General features: G+C 42.8%; 1 protein-coding gene across 1 annotated transcript in view; it reads left to right on the forward strand.

Moving 5' to 3' along the window:
• TMEFF1 (transmembrane protein with EGF like and two follistatin like domains 1) overlaps positions 1 to 21,599 on the forward strand; it is a 275,685-nt gene that overhangs the window by 133,294 nt on the left and 120,792 nt on the right. The window contains exon 3 of the mRNA XM_040433077.1: positions 9,223 to 9,352. Coding sequence (XP_040289011.1) covers positions 9,223 to 9,352 — 130 coding nt within the window. The remainder of the gene's footprint in view (positions 1 to 9,222; positions 9,353 to 21,599) is intronic.

Raw genomic sequence — 21,599 nt, forward strand, 5'->3', positions numbered from 1 at the left:
GAGCAAGGTGGGAACACCAGAGCATGAAAACGGAGTAACAGTAGCAGCTATGGCTGTAAGCCGAGTATACAACATGTAATAACAGGCGTGTGATACGGATCCGGCAGTCGGCGGAATGAGATGTAACAGCCAACAGGTGAGTTCAGCTTGAATGTGAGACCAATCTGAGTGAATACGAACCAAGAGTAGAAAAGTGCAGGACAGTAAGGTCGTGCGTATGCAGCATAAGACATGAAATAAAAGCCGAAAGTGTAAATGCCGCTCAGGATAACAGCAGAGCATGAAAGTGCGGCAGGGTTTTTAAGTACATGGAACAGTGAAATACATGAAGTCTAAAGCTGGTTTCACACGGGCGTTGCGAGAAAATGTGCGGGTGCGTTGCGGGAACGCCCGCGATTTTTCCGGATCCGCAAAACGCATCCGGACGTCTGAATGAAGCCTTACAGGGGCGTGATCAATGACTGTGGTGATCACCCCATATAGACTCCCTGATCACCCCCCTGTCATTGATTACCCCCCTGTAAAGCTCCATTCAGATGTCCGCATGATTTTTACGGATGCACTGATAGATGGATCGGATCCGCAAAACGCATACGGACGTCTGAATGAAGCCTTACAGGGGCGTGATCAATGACTGTGGTGATCACCCCATATAGACTCCCTGATCACCCCCCTGTCATTGATTACCCCCCTGTCATTGATTACCCCCCTGTAAAGCTCCATTCAGACGTCCGCATGATTTTTACGGATCCACTGATAGATGGATCGGATCCGCAAAACGCATACGGACGTCTGAATGAAGCCTTACACGGGCGTGATCAATGACTGTGGTTATCACCCCATATAGACTCCCTGATCACCCCCCTGTCATTGATCACCCCCCTGTCATTGATCACCCCCCTGTCATTGATCACCCCCCTGTCATTGATCACCCCTCTGTAAAGCTCCATTCAGATGTCCGCATGATTTTTACGGATGCACTGATAGATGGATCCGATCCGCAAAACGCATCCGGACGTCTGAATGAAGCCTTACAGGGGCATGATCAATGACTGTGGTGATCACCCCCCTGTCATTGATTACCCCCCTGTAAAGCTCCATTCAGATGTCCGCATGATTTTTACGGATGCACTGATAGATGGATCCGATCCGCAAAACGCATCCGGACGTCTGAATAAAGCCTTACAGGGGCATGATCAATGACTGTGGTGATCACCCCCCTGTCATTGATTACCCCCTGTAAAGCTCCATTCAGATGTCCGCATGATTTTTACGGATGCACTGATAGATGGATCCGATCCGCAAAACGCATCCGGACATCTGAATGAAGCCTTACAGGGGCATAATCAATGACTGTGGTGATCACCCCCCTGTCATTGATCAACCCCCTGTAAAGCTCCATTCAGATGTCCGCATGATTTTTACGGATGCACTGATAGATGGATCGGATCCGCAAAACGCATCCGGACGTCTGAATGAAGCCTTACAGGGGCGTGATCAATGACTGTGGTGATCACCCCATATAGACTCCCTGATTACCCCCCTGTCATTGATTACCCCCCTGTAAAGCTCCATTCAGACGTCCGCATGATTTTTACGGATCCACTGATAACTGGATCGGATCCGCAAAACGCATCCGGACGTCTGAATGAAGCCTTACAGGGGCGTGATCAATGACTGTGGTGATCACCCCATATAGACTCCCTGATCACCCCCCTGTCATTGATTACCCCCCTGTAAAGCTCCATTCAGACGTCCGCATGATTTTTACGGATCCACTGATAGATGGATCGGATCCGCAAAACGCATACGGACGTCTGAATGAAGCCTTACACGGGCGTGATCAATGACTGTGGTTATCACCCCATATAGACTCCCTGATCACCCCCCTGTCATTGATCACCCCCCTGTCATTGATCACCCCCCTGTCATTGATCACCCCCCTGTCATTGATCACCCCTCTGTAAGGCTCCATTCAGACATTTTTTTGGCCCAAGTTAGCGGAATTTTTATTTTTTTTTCTTACAAAGTCTCATATTCCACTAACTTGTGTCAAAAAATAAAATCTCACATGAACTCACCATACCCCTCACGGAAACCAAATGCGTAAAATTTTTCAGACATTTATATTCCAGACTTCTTCTCACGCTTTAGGGCCCCTAGAATGCCAGGGCAGTATAAATACCCCACATGTGACCCCATTTCGGAAAGAAGACACCCCCAGGTATTCCGTGAGGGGCATATTGAGTCCATGAAAGATTTAAATTTTTGTCCCAAGTTAGCGGAACGGGAGACTTTGTGAGAAAAAAATTAAAAATATCAATTTCCGCTAACTTGTGCCAAAAAAAAAAAAATTCTATGAACTCGCCATGCCCCTCATTGAATACCTTGGGGTGTCTTCTTTCCAAAATGGGGTCACATGTGGGGTATTTATACTGCCCTGGCATTCTAGGGGCCCCAAAGCGTGAGAAGAAGTCTGGTATCCAAATGTCTAAAAATGCCCTCCTAAAAGGAATTTGGGCCCCTTTGCGCATCTAGGCTGCAAAAAAGTGTCACACATCTGGTATCGCCGTACTCAGGAGAAGGTGGGGAATGTGTTTTGGGGTGTCATTTTACATATACCCATGCTGGGTGAGAGAAATATCTTGGTCAAATGCCAACTTTGTATAAAAAAATGGGAAAAGTTGTCTTTTGCCAAGATATTTCTCTCACCCAGCAAGGGTATATGTAAAATGACACCCCAAAACACATTCCCCAACTTCTCCTGAATACGGCGATACCACATGTGTGACACTTTTTTGCAGCCTAGGTGGGCAAAGGGGCCCACATTCCAAAGAGCACCTTTAGGATTTCACAGGTCATTTACCTACTTACCACACATTAGGGCCCCTGGAAAATGCCAGGGCAGTATAACTACCCCACAAGTGACCCCATTTTGGAAAGAAGAAACCCCAAGGTATTCCGTGAGGGGCATGGCGAGTTCCTAGAATTTTTTATTTTTTGTCACAAGTTAGTGGAAAATGATGTTTTTTTTTTTTTTTCATACAAAGTCTCATATTCCACTAACTTGTGACAAAAATAAAAACTTCCATGAACTCACTATGCCCATCAGCGAATACCTTGGGGTCTCTTCTTTCCAAAATGGGGTCACTTGTGGGGTAGTTATACTGCCCTGGCATTCTAGGGGCCCAAATGTGTGGTAAGGAGTTTGAAATCAAATTCTGTAAAAAATGACCTGTGAAATCCGAAAGGTGCTCTTTGGAATATGGGCCCCTTTGCCCACCTAGGCTGCAAAAAAGTGTCACACATCTGGTATCTCCGTATTCAGGAGAAGTTGGGGAATGTGTTTTGGGGTGTCATTTTACATATACCCATGCTGGGTGAGAGAAATATCTTGGCAAAAGACAACTTTTCCCATTTTTTTATACAAAGTTGGCATTTGACCAAGATATTTATCTCACCCAGCATGGGTATATGTAAAATGACACCCCAAAACACATTCCCCACCTTCTCCTGAGTACGGAGATACCAGATGTGTGACACTTTTTTGCAGCCTAGGTGGGCAAAGGGGCCCATATTCCAAAGAGCACCTTTTGGATTTCACAGGTCATTTTTTACAGAATTTGATTTCAAACTCCTTACCACACATTTGGGCCCCTAGAATGCCAGGGCAGTATAACTACCCCACAAGTGACCCCATTTTGGAAAGAAGAGACCCCAAGGTATTCGCTGATGGGCATAGTGAGTTCATGGAAGTTTTTATTTTTTGTCACAAGTTAGTGGAATATGAGACTTTGTATGAAAAAAAAATCAAAAAAAAAATCATCATTTTCCACTAACTTGTGACAAAAAATAAAAAATTCTAGGAACTTGCCATGCCCCTCACGGAATACCTTGGGTTGTCTTCTTTCCAAAATGGGGTCACTTGTGGGGTAGTTATACTGCCCTGGCATTCTAGGGGCCCAAATGTGTGGTAAGGAGTTTGAAATCAAATTCTGTAAAAAATGACCTGTGAAATCCGAAAGGTGCTCTTTGGAATATGGGCCCCTTTGCCCACCTAGGCTGCAAAAAAGTGTCACACATCTGGTATTGCCGTACTCAGGAGAAGGTGGGGAATGTGTTTTGGGGTGTCATTTTACATATACCCATGCTGGGTGAGAGAAATATCTTGGCAAAAGACAACTTTTCCCATTTTTTTATACAAAGTTGGCATTTGACCAAGATATTTATCTCACCCAGCATGGGTATATGTAAAAAGACACCCCAAAACACATTCCCCACCTTCTCCTGAGTACGGAGATACCAGATGTGTGACACTTTTTTGCAGCCTAGGTGGGCAAAGGGGCCCATATTCCAAAGAGCACCTTTCGGATTTCACAGGTCATTTTTTACAGAATTTGATTTCAAACTCCTTACCACACATTTGGGCCCCTAAAATGCCAGGGCAGTATAACAAGTGACCCCATTTTGGAAAGAAGAGACCCCAAGGTATTTCGTGATGGGCATAGTGAGTTCATAGAAGTTTTTATTTTTTGTCACAAGTTAGTGGAATATGAGACTTTGTAAGAAAAAAAAATAAAAAATCATCATTTTCCGCTAACTTGTGACAAAAAATAAAAAGTTCTATGAACTCACTATGCCCATCAGCGAATACCTTAGGGTGTGTACTTTCCGAAATGGGGTCATTTGTGGGGTGTTTGTACTGTCTGGCCATTGTAGAACCTCAGGAAACATGACAGGTGCTCAGAAAGTCAGAGCTGCTTCAAAAAGCGGAAATTCACATTTTTGTACCATAGTTTGTAAACGCTATAACTTTCACCCAAACCATTTTTTTTTTACCCAAACATTTTTTTTTTATCAAAGACATGTAGAACTATAAATTTAGAGCAAAATTTCTATATGGATCTCGTTTTTTTTTGCAAAATTTTACAACTGAAAATGAAAAATGTCATTTTTTTGCAAAAAAATCGTTAAATTTCGATTAATAACAAAAAAAGTAAAAATGTCAGCAGCAATGAAATACCACCAAATGAAAGCTCTATTAGTGAGAAGAAAAGGAGGTAAAATTCATTTGGGTGGTAAGTTGCATGACCGAGCAATAAACGGTGAAAGTAGTGTAGGTCAGAAGTGTAAAAAGTGGCCTGGTCTTTCAGGGTGTTTAAGCACTGGGGGCTGAGGTGGTTAAAATGGATGCAAAATGGCTGCTAAAAAAGGACAGACAGACAGAAAATGGATGCACAAATGGTTAAAAAAATGCCATGAAATCTGACAGTGTGTCTGTTTCTAATGGCCATTTTTTTTTTACAAATGTATCCTTAACGTGCCACTGTCACCTAAGAGCCCTAGAGAAAATACTATTATATTACCCAAGTGGCAATTCTATTAATGAGATTATATCAGTAAGACTACTGACTACTGTAATAAAATACCTCCAAACTGAAGCACAACTTTAAAACAAAACCCTAAGAAAGTTCTGTGCAATCCACTCAAGTACCTGTAAAAATAACTTGAGAAATGAATTTAAGTCTTTTTTTTTTTCTGTTGATGATCTGTGATGTGAAATAAGTGGTAGTGAATTTTCTGCACCTGTTTGGAAATTATTATGTAGAATTTTGTCTTTTAGCATTTTCATAAGAAATGAATCATTCAGTGTCAATTATGGTTAATACATTTCTAATAGATTTTTTTTTCTCCAGCTTCTAAATCTTTTACCCCATCTGGGTGTCTAAGAAATTTTGCAGGTGCATAATTATAATAATTATAATGATTTGCTGCCTTTCTGCCAACAGAAAAAAACTGCCTGAAAAAGATCTCTAACCACACCAATAATCTAAAGAGAAAAACTACCATGGTGTCAGGGTCACTAGCATTAGAAAGAGAGAGGCTTACAATAGAATACCTAGATAATCTGCACCAGTTGTACGGACCTTCAGATGTAGAGGGTGCAGAGGTGCAAGAATAAGTAAGGGCAGTATAAAGAAGGGGACAGGTTGCCTTTAAAGGGGTTTTCCCATATCTGACAATGAAGGTATATTGCAAGGTGGGACCAGCACCTACAGTAAGAACGGAGCGGGGAAATGAACGGAGGGCGCACTGCGCATGCACAGCCGCCATCCATTCATTTATATGGGGCTGCCGAAAATAGCCAAGTGCTAGCTTGGCTATTTCCGTCTGCCCAATGGAAATGAATAAGAGCAGGGGCTGCGCGTGCGCAGTGTGCTCCCATTCACTTCTATGGGAGCAGCTCTTGGTGGTGGACGGACCCCGCGGTCCTCCAGCCGCAACTCTCCCCGCTCCGTTCTCGTTGTAGGTGCGGGTCCCAGCGGTGGGACCCTCACCTATCAGACAATGGGGGCATATACTAACAATATGCCCCCATTGATTGAGATGTGAATACCCCTTTAAATAAAAAAAACTAACATTACTCCCCTGTTAGATCCAATGCTCCTTCATCACCAATACTTCAGCGTTCCCACCAGTCGGAATATTTTCCTGGAGCGATACCATTCTGTACCAGCGTGTGATCACTGCAGACAATTAATAGTCAATGGTTAATGGTCATGTACCATACAAAGCTGTATGCCATGAAAACCACTGAACATCTCAGCATTCATACAGAAAGTTTCTTGACCCCTCTCATGTCCATTTCTGCCCCTACCCCCATTTTATTTCAGTGCTTTGATACGAGTAAAAAAATTTTGGTCATTAATTTAATTGCCATTGGCATCGCAAGTAAACATTCATCTGTTTCCTTGAGAAGCCATGGTTTTATTGGAAAAAAAGCTGTTCCTTTTGGATAGGCATTTGTTTTGTGGTCACCTGCAGTGTCTTAGAAACACACCATTTGTACTGCAGTAAATAAACTAGCGAATGTCTCGGTTTATGTCCACACAAAGGCAGACAGGAATAAGCTTACTGTTGGGTAGATATATTGTCTAGATGTGCTATATCCACATTTATTACCAAATGTGTCATATATATTACCTATATTTATTGAGGAGAACCCCACTTCAGCTGTTTTTCTACTTCATTGTGTCATACCATTGAATACAGTGGCTGCACTGCCTACTGTTATGAGTTATTGACCAACCTATGAATCTGGTCTTAAAATTGCTCATCCATTAATATTATTTATCTGTATACCATTATTGAAGCATTGTATCATGTATAAATACTACATTTCCCTATTAGATTAGGCAAACCAGAAGAACCTCAGATTTGGAATCATTTTAAAAAAAAATCCTCCTTTGTTTGGGTATTGCTGTTACAGTATCTGTTATGGCACACCCTGGTGTTTGAATTCCTTCTCACAATTCCATACTTAATTGGGGTCATTTCTGAACATTTGGTGTAAAAATGTCAGACAACCCCCTTTTTGCGACATTTTGAAAGCCTGTGTGATAATATTTTCTTGCACAGGCTTTTTTATGCTGCATTCATCACATAGCATGGTTGAGGGTGTGGTGGGGGCTTGCCGGGACTGGGACTTCGACCTTAAAAAATTTACCAACATTTGCGCCTGGAAACAGATGTAAATTTTATTATTTTATATTAATGCCGGATCCGGTACCAAGTGTTCCGGAAATTGCCACGTTGCCGGATCTGGCTTTCCGGTCTGCGCATGCGCCGGGACATAGGAGAAGCTATTTTTGCTTTTGATCTTTGAAACAAATGAAATACCGGATCCGTTATTCTGGATGATACTGGATCCATCTAACGGATCCGGAAAAAACATATTACCGTTTGCATATGGTTTGCCTGATCCGGTAGGCAGTTCTGTTGCCGGAACTGCCTGCCGGATCGAACAACGCTAGTGTGAAAGTACCACTGTAATTTCCAGAGCATGTACTGTATATATGAATTAGTACTTAACAGTATGCATCGACATTCAGAAAACAACTCCATTACAAATTTACAGACTAAAGACACTGAAACAGATAATACAGGTTCTGTACATAATAATACATTTTTCTGCTCCCCTTAAACCATCCCTCCAATTATCCACTTCCACCTTTATTGATATGCACCTCAGTTTCTAACCTATAATTAAAAATGTTTGCTGTTTGGTAAAGCTATTCACTTGCAGCCTACAAACCACATACATTTTATAAGGCGGAGTCTTGAATTACTTCAGCCCGACTACTGGGGCCCTCACCAGCCACTAGAACAAGGTCACAAGCCCTCCCAGTGCAGTCATGCAATGAGGAGGAGTTTGAATGGAGTGGCGGTTGAACATGGCCCTGATTTTATATTGCCTTTATCACTCGCATAAAAATGTTGCGACTTTTTGCAGTTTTACTCCACTCACTGGGTGGGGAAAGTGGGCGTGGTTAGCTATGTTAATGAGCGTCACTCCAGATTTATTATTGAGACTGTTTTAAAAGTGGCAGTCTCACTCCAGTAGGAGGGTGGCGTAGGGAAACTGGAGTAGCTTTTCTAGACAGAAGTGTTAGGTTAGGCTACTTTCACACTAGCGTTCGGGTGTCCGCTTGTGAGCTCCGTTTGAAGGGGCTCACAAGCGGCCCCGAACGCATCCGTCCAGCCCTAAAGCATTCTGAGTGGACGCGGATCCGCTCAGAATGCATCAGTCTGGCAGCGTTCAGCCTCCGCTCCGCTCCGCAAGCGGACACCTGAACGCTGCTTGCAGCGTTCGGGTGTCCACCTGGCCGTGCGGAGGCAAGCGGATCCGTCCAGACTTACAATGTAAGTCAATGGGGACGGATCCGTTTGAAGATGACACCATATGCCTCAATCTTCAAACGGATCCGTCCCCCATTGACTTTCAATGTAAAGTCTGGACGGATCCGTTCAGGCTACTTTCACACTTAGAATTTTTTTTAAACTATAATGCAGACGGATCCGTTCTGAACGGATCCAAACATCTGCGTTATAGGAGCGGATCCGTCTGAGCAGACATCAGACGGACCCGCTCTGAACGCTAGTGTGAAAGTAGCCTTACAGATGAGACATTTGATAAATGTGGCTTAAAGTACTCCAACACAGACTGTATTAGAACAAAGCTGATATTGGGAGTCTCTTGCACACTTCAACATAGGGCATTCCGTGGTGCCTTCTGCAGAATATCTGTAATATCAGGCATTACCTGTAAATAGTCTCATGGAATGTAAGAATCATTGTTCCCTGTGCACCAAGGTGCCATATTATAGACGTAACTTTCCTATCTTTTCTTACCAGTTTAACAAATGCCTCTTTATATTGCAGTGCCACACTAACTATGTGCCAGTATGTGGATCAAATGGAGACACTTATCAGAACGAATGCTTCCTGAGGAGATCCGCCTGCAAACAACAGAAAGATTTAACTGTAGTATCAAAAGGACCCTGCTTTTCCGGTAGGAACAGTGTATCATCGGCATAAACTTGTCTGCGAAGCTTAGGTTAGGTATAAATAAGTCCTACAGAAATGTGACTCTTAATCAAAGACTTTTCCACTGGTATATCTCCTGGCATCACATGTTTGATTTACACAGCACTTTCAGAGTCTAAAAATCAATTCCCCCGTAGATTTTATCCCTGTGGACAGTGCAGAAGTATAATAGCTGTGTACGACCACAACATACCGTGCAGACTCTCTGTATACAGTATATATAAGACTACACAGCTTAGTGTACATAAATAGCAATGCCAAGAGGCCTTCAGATACTGCAGCCATATCTGCCTCATGGTGTATGATAATGCTGACAATTACAACAAGTTATATTCCTTTCTTTTACCATTTCTTCTATTACATCATTTTCAGAAATCCTTTCAGGACCAAACCACTTCATTTTCTCCTCTCCACTTTTCAAGAGACCAGAACTTTTTTTCTCTTGCTATGGCAGTGTGACAAGCTAGGATTTTATTGCGCTCTATAATTTGTTTTGGAAACTGTAAAAGAAATGTCAGGTGCAATTCCATTTTTTTTATGTTTCGTTTTTATGGCCTCCAATGTGGTAAATATTGCATGGTTGCCTTATTCTGCAGGTCAGTAGGATTACGACAATACCACATTTTACTACTTTAAAAAAAATGAAAGACCTTTTGGGTCACTTATGAAACTGGTGTAAATTTGAACAGTAAAGATACATTTTGTTGATAGACTGGCACACTACATCTGGTAGCAAGTAGAAAACACACAGGTAATATTTAGTAGTTCATAGTTTATTCTACCCTATTTACAGTTAAAAGTTAATAAAAATTCATAATCAAAAAATATATATAGTCCAAAATATGTAAAGTGAGCAGTAGAAAATAACGATAAGAGTAAAAAATATAATAGAATATGTCAAGTCTGAAAATGGATCAAATATAAAAATAAAAATATATAAATTGAGGTATAGAATATAAAAATAATCAGAAGGAGTCAGGTTAGACCCCGAAACGTGTCTGGGGAATCAAAGACACCCGCAGCTCTACCACAGCCTTCCCGACTCACACAATCAGCGAGCACAGACCACGTGGGACGCCGAGTCTATATAGCACCACGTGGGATGCCGAGCCTGCCAGGCACGCACTGGCAGAAGAGAGCGGCCAGTGAACTGCAATCGGACGATCCACTGGAGTGATGGTACTCACAAGAAGACGCTAGAAAGGTAATAGCAGGCAGTGTATTACCTCCGTGTGGGACGCCAGAGGAGAAATACAAACAATACCTGCCTGCTACAAGACTTGGATTATTTATTCAAATAGCCGCACTACTCAATATAGCAGGAATTACTACCACAAAATCGGACATTTATGGGTTGAGATAGCTGGGGACAGCCATTCTGTCCCACCTGATATACCTGAATTTTTTTACAATATTTCATTAATGCCACTCTGCTGAGATTAAGTAGTGTACATCAGACTATGCAGCTATTAACCTTTTAAAGACTATGTTGCCGATTATTGGGGACATCTGAATACTATATCACTGGGTTACTGTGGAAATACAGTTATTACAAAATCGTTGGTTAATTGATATCCTCAACAGGAACACTCATAGCTATTCCATTTTGGCGATAATTTTCTTTTGTGGCGACTACTTATTATATTCTATGCCTCAATTTTTATATTTGATCCATTTTCAGACTTGACTTATTCTATTATATTTTTAACTCTTATCTTTATTTTCTACTGCTCACTTTTCATAATTTATACTATATATTTTTTTATTATGAATTTTTATTAACTTTTAACTGTAAATAGGGTAGAATAAACTATGAACTACGAAATATTACCTGTGTGTTCTCTACTTGCTACCAGATGTAGTGTGCCAGTCAGTGCAGTTTCTAGGTAAAATTTGTGTCAAACCCCCCCCCCCCCCCCCCCCCGTCAAAACTGCTCAATGAAATCGTAGCAGAAGAGTACTTGCAACCGTCTCACCATATATATTTTTTATGCTTAACACAAGATTTATTGAGAGCAAAAGAAAATCCTAAATTACTGCTTAAACTGCTAAAAGTCGCAGGCAGAGTGGTACAGGAGAACTGCAGTATAAAGGAAGGCAATACCCTTAGAAGAGTAGTCATGAAATACAATCATCAATAATGTGCAAAACCAAAAAACTGTCATGTTAGCATTTAATGACTAACTAAAACCCAATCACAGCAGGTCTCAACTAGCACACGCAAGTAAATGTACAAAAACCAAGTAACATATAAAACCAGATTCAAAGCATAGATGGCAAGGCGGATTACTGTATACTGTACATAAAATGTATGCAGGTTACACCATTCCGGACAATATAACCTCTGTGCCATGCTGTACAATAAACAGTATAGCCCCTACACAGTGTAGAGGTATACTGTATATTGTGTGGCACAGTGTATGCTATATGTGTATAACAAACATACTCCTCATGAAAACTTACAATTACTTGGCTTGGCCCTTGGGGATCTCGGACACCACTTCAACACTTTGGCCGAGGGCTCGGGGGAGCTGATGTTGTGTTTTATCCTAATGAGAAAGATTTCATAATAAGGATTTGGAGAATGGGCAGAGGAATAGCAGAGCAGGGAGAGGCTGGTGCTGCTACTAGGGGGTCATACCATGGGGGAGTAATAAAGCCCACCATAATGCCCCCCAGTAGAAATAATTCTGCTTATAATGTGCAAAACATAACCCCTTGTAATGTCCCCAGTTGAGCTAATGTTCCCATAATGTGCCAATATAAAATCCCCCTTCTTAGTGCCCCCGTAGATGACCCCATAGTGCTCCTCTCCCCCCCTTCCTCATAGCACCCACCATAATGTTTCCCAGTATAAAATGCCTCTATACAGAGCCCCCCATATAAAAAAAACCTTCTTTTTAGCCTCAGTAGATGTCCCTATAGTGCCACCCAATAATGTGCCAGTAAGATGTGCCCTCATAGATGGCCCCAATCATGTGCCAGTAATAAGAGCCCCCATAGATGTCCCCCAATCATGTGCCAGCAATAAGAGCCCCCCCACCATCATGTGCCAGTAGCCAGAGTGCCCCCCCTATCAAGTGCCAGTAGCCAGAGTGCCCCCCCTATCATGTGCCAGTAGCCCCCTTATGTGCCAGTAGCCCCCCTATCAAGTGCCAGTAGCCCCCCTATCAAGTGCCAGTAGCCCCCCATGTGCCACTTGTCCCCCCTTATATGCCAGTAGCCCCCCTTTCATGTGCCAGTAGATCCCCTTATGTGCCAGCAGCCCCCCTTATGTGCCAGTATTGTAATTTGTACATATATATAAAAAATATAAAAAAACTTTTACTTACCTCCTCCAGGATGCGATGCAGGCCTCTTCCGGCCTGTGTCCCTCGCTGGCTCAGGCGGTGCGATGATGTCATCGCGCCGCCTGCATCGGCCTCTGATAGGCTGCCGGCCTAGTGCTGGCAGCCTATCAGAGGAACAGGGAGGGGACACACCTCTCGCTCCCCTGCCGCAGCACAGACATTTGTATCGCCGTCCTGAGGACGGTGATACAGATGACTATAGAGATGAGTGAGCGCTTCCATAATGGAAGTGCAGCGCTCTTCTCCTGCTGTGCCCTGCTGGCGCCCCCCTTCTGACAGCGCCTCGGGCGGCCACCCGGCCCGCCTGGTCCAAGAATCGGCCCTGGTGCCAGTCTATCAACAAAATGTATCTTTACATATCTCTTCTGACTGGCTGAGTCAGTTAGACTTTGAGCACCTTATATGACAATAGACGGGTGAGCATCTATATAACTCTGTGTCTGTAAATTAGAACTGGCTTATTTGGAAAATGAAAGGTGGATTCTGATTGGTTGCTATGGACAACTAAGCCAGTTCTACTTTACACCAGTTTGATAAATGACCCCACTTGTTTTTACAAAATAAATACATAAATTTGCTTTGTCGTGCCATATTTTTATGCCCATAACTTTGAAAAATTTCAGTGGATAGGTGTGTGGGATTATTTTTTCGCAGGAAAAATAGTAGTTTTTAATGCTACTATTTTGGGGAATGTACAACTTTTTGAACTTTTTTCATACAATTTTTTTGGGAGGCAAGGTAAGCAAAAAATGGCAATTCTGGCTTTGGTGGCAATAAAATTTTTCTTTACGGCCTTTGCCGTGCAGGATAAAGAACATTATATTGTAATAATTTGGTCTTTTCACACGGACTGATACCGGTTATGTTTTTTTTTTTTATATATATATATTACCCACTTGAACCCCCCCCCCTTCTATTTGCCAGAGCAGAGAGCCTTTGCATACAGCAGCTCTCACTCTAACAGACTCCATCCTGCCATATATCACATAAATGGCTATTTATTTAAATGGCTGCATGTTATACCAAGTTTGACCTGTAGACCTTCTGCTGAAGAAGTACATAGCCAGGTACAGGTACCAGTGGTGATCCCATTTGATCACAAGGGTGTCTGAACAGAGCTGATTGCCTTAGTTTCTTCAACCTAAAAAGTTGTTGTGATGTTAGGCCCCTTGCAGACAAGCGATACAGATTAGGTCCGGATGCGTTTAGTTAAAAATGTGTGATTTTGAAAGCAAGTTCATTCAGTTTTGCCTGCGATTGCGTTCAGTTGTTCAGTTTTTATCGGGCGGGTGCAATGCGCATTGATGTGTTTTTCACGCACGTGATAAAAAAAACAAAGGTTTACAAACAACATCTCTTAGCAAACATCCGTGAAAAACGCATTGCATCCGCACTTGCTTGCGGATGCGATGCGATTTTCACGCAGCCCCATTCACTTCTATGGGGTCAGCGTTGAGTGAAAAACGCAGAATATAGAGCATGCTACGATTTTCACGCAATGCACAAGTGATGCGTGAAAAACAACGCTCATGTACACAGACCCATTGAAATGAATGGGTCCGGATTCAGTGCGGGCGCAATGCGTTCGCATCACGCATTGCACCCGCACGGAATACTCGCTCGTGTGAAAGGGGCCTTAGAGTCCCCTTTAATGCATGCGTCACCTTTACTGAGGATAACAGGGAACAGCTTCAAATGTCTGTTCAAGAAAGGACTTTTGTTTGGCGGTCCCTCAGCAGCACCTGTGTCAGTGAAGATCGCCATTGCTCTATATGACCTGATTAAGGTCCGGCTACACGATGACATGTGTCGCACAACATCTAGTCTGGCAACACAAAGAGATATGGCTATCTGACAAGAAAGTCACTTGACATTTGATGTAATGTATTTCAATGGTGTCACAATGCGACATGTTGCGACTGTGACCCAACAATTGCCGAAAATCTGACTTGGATGGAATTTTTGTGACTGTCACGCTACAGTCGAAACATTTACCATGTCCCATAGAGAAACCATTGAAATTCATGCTAGTTTTGTCGGGCATCACCTGTCGGTGTGTAGCTGGACCCTAAATAAGGTTGTTTTATTGCATTTCTAGACCAGCAATCATAAACCTACACAAAAATGTCACACAAAAATGGAACCTGCTGCTGCCTGTATGGGGTATGATGGTATATATGGAACATACAGCTATTTATGGAACCTATTGACCTAAATAGGTAATGTACATAGCATTATATAGATTAAACCAGCTAGTGGCCGCTGAGGAGACATTTACAAGTGACCTTTATAGCCTGGATTTTGTAGTGTTTATCGTGGCCTTTTCAGAGCATTTTACACAGTTTTTTGTGCAGCCAGATGTTACTTTAAAGTCTATTGTAATATATGTAATGCAATACATACAAAGCGTTTTGGTTTATCAAAAGTTTTTTTTTTTTTAAAACACACAACTTCTCTATAGGACTTGAAAAAGCTAGAAAAGAACAATTTTTTTAATGGTACAAAAAAAAAGTCACCTAAAACTCTTATATAGAAACAAGTACATTTTTTGAGTTTTTACACCACTCATTCCAGTATTGAAAAGTGGGTGGAAAAGAGGTAGTGTTATGTTAATTAGTCTCACCACAGATTTATCACTCTTTTTAGGGGGGGTGTAGGGAGTGGTGCAGAAAACTGGAGTAGCCATTGTAGACAAAAGTTTAACAAACAACCTCTACGGTTCGATAATTTGGCTCATATTACACCAATGCAGACTCAAGAAAAACTTAGATCAAATATTACCCTAATTATAAATCCCCCTTTGTTAAGTTTTTTTTTTACAACCATTTAAACACGTTGCAAAAATAGTGCGTGAGACCATAAGTATCTGAGATATGGGTGCTTGTCCTTATAGAAATAAAGCAGCGACTGCTAGTGAAGTATGTTAGAGAACCACAACTCAGTGAAGGTCCATAAAAAACTAGTGTAGAAAAAAAGAATGGCATTGCCCACGGTGACCAAACATGACGTCAGGAATTGGACCACTTGCCACTACTACAGGGAGTGCAGAATTATTAGGCAAGTTGTATTTTTGAGGATTAATTTTATTATTGAACAACAACCATGTTCTCAATGAACCCAAAAAACTCATTAATATCAAAGCTAAATATTTTTGGAAGTAGTTTTTAGTTTGTTTTTAGTTTTAGCTATTTTAGGGGGATATCTGTGTGTGCAGGTGACTATTACTGTGCATAATTATTAGGCAACTTAACAAAAAACAAATATATACCCATTTCAATTATTTATTTTTACCAGTGAAAACCAATATAGCATCTCAACATTCACAAATATACATTTCTGACATTCAAAAACAAAACAAAAACAAATCAGTGACCAATATAGCCACCTTTCTTTGCAAGGACACTCAAAAGCCTGCCATCCATGGATTCTGTCAGTGTTTTGATCTGTTCACCATCAACATTGCGTGCAGCAGCAACCACAGCCTCCCAGACACTGTTCAGAGAGGTGTACTGTTTTCCCTCCTTGTAAATCTCACATTTGATGATGGACCACAGGTTCTCAATGGGGTTCAGATCAGGTGAACAAGGAGGCCATGTCATTAGATTTTCTTCTTTTATACCCTTTCTTGCCAGCCACGCTGTGGAGTACTTGGACGCGTGTGATGGAGGACTGCAGACTTCTTCCTCTACCACTGCTTGAAGAAGGTGTCTTCCAGAAACTGGCAGTAGGACTGGGAGTTGAGCTTGACTCCATCCTCAACCCGAAAAGGCCCCACAAGCTCATCTTTGATGATACCAGCCCAAACCAGTACTCCACCTCCACCTTGCTGGCGTCTGAGTCGGACTGGAGCTCTCTGCCCTTTACCAATCCAGCCACGGGCCCATCCATCTGGCCCATCAAGACTTACTCTCATTTCATCAGTCCATAAAACCTTAGAAAAATCAGTCTTGAGATATTTCTTGGCCCACTCTTGACGTTTCAGCTTGTGTGTCTTGTTCAGTGGTGGTCGTCTTTCAGTCTTTCTTACCTTGGCCATGTCTCTGAGTATTGCACACCTTGTGCTTTTGGGCACTCCAGTGATGTTGCAGCTCTGAAATATGGCCAAACTGGTGGCAAGTGGCATCTTGGCAGCTGCACGCTTGACTTTTCTCAGTTCATGGGCAGTTATTTTGCGCTTTGGTTTTTCCACACGCTTCTTGCGACCCTGTTGACTATTTTGAATGAAACGCTTGATTGTTCGATGATCACGCTTCAGAAGCTTTGCAATTTTAAGAGTGCTGCATCCCTCTGCAAGATATCTCACTATTTTTGACTTTTCTGAGCCTGTCAAGTCCTTCTTTTGACCCATTTTGCCAAAGGAAAGGAAGTTGCCTAATAATTATGCACACCTGATATAGGGTGTTGATGTCATTAGACCACACTCCTTCTCATTACAGAGATGCACATCACCTAATATGCTTAATTGGTAGTAGGCTTTCGAGCCTATACAGCTTGGAGTAAGACAACATGCATAAAGAGGATGATGTGGTCAAAATACTCATTTGCCTAATAATTCTGCACGCAGTGTATTTGTACTCCACCACCACGCTGTTGAGAGACTGCAGCAGCTGTCCAGGCAGCCAACCTTTCACCACAGCTTCTCTCGGTGCAGGGATTACAGTTTCTTCTCCAGCGCCCGTGATGCAGACAGTCTGTAAATTCATACATTTGTAGACTGTTCACATTTCACGGGTGATTCTCTTCCACTTAGAAGATACACTTTTCATTAAAGGAAGACTGTTTGTGAAACGGATTCACTGTGTTAAGCCTAGTGCAGGGCCTGAGGGCTGGTACATGACACCCACATTCTCTGGTAGTCTTGCACTGCTTCTTCAGGTCTTGTATTAGGTATAACACTGTGTGTCCGTTTAGGCAAGGGTGTAGTGTCATCCACCGTATGTGTACGGCAGATATGTGCAAGGACGGTATTGCACAGCGTTGAAAAAAATAAATTTGAGCTCAAAGGACCTCCTTTTCCCTGTTATCATTTACCCAAAAAATCTAAACAATAAAAAAAACTGCCATTGTTGTGTCCCTATTGCTTTATTTATGTAAAAAATATATATTTGTAAACAAAAGGTTTTTATTTAAAAAAAAGTTTTTACCACAGTGAATTTTGGAAAAACTAAACCCTCAAAACAATAGCAGAATTGCAAATTTTGTTCTAATTTTCCCCCACAAATAATATTTAAAAAGAGTCCAAAAAAAAAAACTACTGGCATCACAATTTTGGGTCTGGAAAGAGCAGGACAGACATGCTTTTGTAGATTCCTTTATAATCTGCAGTGTGAAATGAACTTTTAGGCCCCTTTCACACGAGCGAGTATTCCGCGCAGATGCGATGCGGGAGGTGAACGCATTGCACCCGCACTGAATACTGACCCATTCATTTCTATGGGGCTGTGCACACGAGCGGTGATTTTCACGCATCACTTTTGCGTTGCGTGAAAATCGCAGCATGCTCCTCTTTGTGCGTTTTTCACGTAACGCAGGCCCCATAGAAATGAATGGGGTTGCGTGAAAATAGCAAGCATCCGCAAGCAAGTGCGGATGCGGTGCGATTTTCACGCACGGTTGCTAGGAGACGATCGGGATGGAGACCCGAACCTTATTATTTTCCCTTATAACATGGTTATAAGGGAAAATAATAGCATTCTGAATACAGAATGCTAAGTAAAACAGGGCTGGAGGGGTTAAAAAAAAAAAAAAATGGTTCACCATGGTAAAAGATCATGTGACGTACCATGTGATGACCAGAGTGACGTCATCCCAGGTCCTTAAACTATAGTTAATGCTCTCCACAGGTCCTATACAGTAAAAGAGTCAGACGGAGATGCCCGGCATCGCGAGCAAGTGGATTAAGGTGAGTTAAATGATTTTTTATTTTTTTTAACCCCCTCCAGCCCTGTTTTACTTAGCATTCTGTATTCAGAATGCTATAATATTTTCCCTTATAACCATGTTATAAGGGAAAATAATACTATTTACAGAACACCGATCCCAAGCCCGAACTTCTGTGAAGAAGTTCGGGTTTGGGTACCAAACACGCGCGATTTTTCTCACGCGAGTGCAAAACGCATTACAATGTTTTGCACTCGCGCGGAAAAATCGCGGGTGTTCCTGCAACGCACCCGGACATTTATCCGCAACGCCCGTGTGAAAGAGGCCTTATTCTGCCAGGCACAGCTCCTACAAGTATCCCATCAGACAATTAAAAAAATAGCATTTATGTAGAGAAAGTTAATACAAGCCACTTCCTAATATATTGTGATTGTCCATATTGTCTCCTTTGCTGGCTGGATTTATTTTTCCATCACATTGTACGCTGCTCGTTTCCATGGTTACAACCACCCTGCAATCCATCACCGGTGGCCTGTTCTTGCACACTATAGAAAAAAGCACCACCTAAGTGAGTTCCCACTGTCCCGGCCACCATAGAGGCCAGCGCTGTTTTCTATAGTGTGCAAGCACGGCCACTGCTGCTGGATTGCAGGATGGTTGTAACCATGGAAACGAGCAGTGTATAATGTGATGGAAAAATGAATCCAGCCAGCAAAGGAAGCAATATGGATAATAACAATATATTAAGTGGCTTGTATTAACTTCCTCTACATGATAAATGCCACTTGCTGAAGTGAGACAACCCCTTTAAGGCTGGTTTCCCACGAGCGAGTTCAAACCATTGAGCTCGCAGCATGTGTCGCAGAAGCTCCTATACTGACCTCCCTAGCACTCACAGGGTCACATAGCATTACATTGATTTATGATGCTATGTAACCCTTAGGCTAAATGTACACAATCAGGATTGCGTGCAGATTTCCCGCACGGATTTGAGCGCGGAAAATCCGCACTGTAAGTCATGTATATTGTATTCTATGAGAATTTGATATTCTCATGCACACGATGCAGATTTTTTCATTGCGGATTTTGACCTACAGTGCAGATTTTAAAATCCGCAGTATGTCAATTTATCTTATTTTTCCTGACCGGATTTTCTCTATTCACTTTAATGGGGAGAGTAAAATCCGCATAAAATCTGCATGCAAATCCGCACCAATTGATGTGGATTGACAACACGGATTTCCTTGCGAACACCTGCAGATTTCAGTGCGTGTCCGTTCCGTTTTTTTTTGTGGACCGTATGCGGGACCATTCACTTCAATGGGTTCGCAAAAAAAACGGAAGTTACTCCGTGTGCATTCCGTTTCTGTATGTTCATATTTCCGTTCCGCAAAAAAATAGAACATGTCCTATTATTGTCCGCATTACGGAGAAGGATAGGACTGTTCTATTAGGGACCAGCTGTTCCATTCCGCAAAATACGGAATGCGCACGGACATCATCCATATTTTTTGCGGATCTGTTTTTGCGGACTGCAAAATACATACGGTCGTGTGCATGACCCCTAAGGCCCCTTTCACACGGGCGAGATTTCCGCGCGGGTGCAATGCGTGAGGTGAACGCATTGCTTCCGCACTGAATCCGGACCCATTCATTTCTATGGGGCTGTGCACACGAGCGGTGATTTTCACGCATCACTTGTGCGTTGCGTGAAAATCGCAGCATGCTCCTCTTTGTGCGTTTTTCACGTAACGCAGGCCCCATAGAAATGAATTAGGTTGTGTGAAAATCGCAAGAATCCTCACAAAAGAAGACAGAAGAGATGACGGCTGCACGAACAAGTGGATTAAGGTGAGTTATATTATTTTATTTTTTTTAACTCCTCCAGCCCTATTGTACTTTCTGTATTCAGAATGCTATTATTTTCCGTTATAACCATGTTATAAGGGGAAATAATACAATCTACAGAACACCGATCCCAAGCCCGAACTTCTGTGAAGAAGTTCGGGTCTGGGTACCACAGTCAGTTTTTTATCACACACGTGCAAAACACATTGCACCCGCGCGATAATAACTGAACAACGGAACGCAATCGCAGTCAAAACAGACTGCAATTGCGTACCTACTCGCGCGGGTTTGCCGCAATGCACCCGGACGCATCCGGACCTAATCCGGACACACTCGTCTGCAAGGGGCCTAAGGGTTACATACCATCATAAATCAATATAATGCTATTTTATAGGGTACCTCTCCTGACATGTCTGTTTTAGAAACTATTTGCATTCCTCATGTAATAACCATTTTGGAGCCAATTTGGAGCCGATTATTCCTGCTAGAAGGTATGAATGAATTGCTGATAGTTTGCAATGAATATCCAGATGGGTGTTCCCTGTTGGGGGTGTGTCCCTGAAAAGTCAGATACTATCCAGTTAGTGCTGCTAAACTCAGACTAGTGCTGCTAAACTCAGACCTCGGCTAAATGCCCGGGGGGGGTCAATTCAGACCTGCGGGTTGCTGCGCTTTCTGCAGTTTCTGATCCCCGCGGTCCCTGACCGCGGGGATCAGAAACTTTAGTATTCCTAAAATATATATGTTTCACCCCCCCCCCCCCTGCACCCCTGAATGATTTTAACCCAGTGGGAGGTGCAGGGGGGGAAATTGCGGGCGGTGCGGGAGGCGGGCGATGCGGCAGGCGGGATCGCGATCCCCCGCCCGCCTCCCCTTGAATAATCGTTGGTGGCTAGTGGGTATACCAGGGTGTCAGCACATTGCTGACACCCTGGTATAAACGGCTGACATCTGTGATGCGATGTCAGCCGTTTAACCCTTTCCATACCGTGGTCCGTACGGAGAGGGAGAGAGCCCCCAGATGGAGAGGGAGAGAGCCCCCAGACAGCCCCCCTCCTTACCCTTCCTCGTCTGCGCAGTTGTGGCCACAACCGAGCAGACGGGGAAGGTTCCCATGGCAACATCCTGCTGTCC

This window comes from Bufo bufo, chromosome 5 (assembly GCF_905171765.1).
Source record: "Bufo bufo chromosome 5, aBufBuf1.1, whole genome shotgun sequence".
NCBI classification, from domain to species: Eukaryota; Metazoa; Chordata; class Amphibia; order Anura; family Bufonidae; genus Bufo; species Bufo bufo.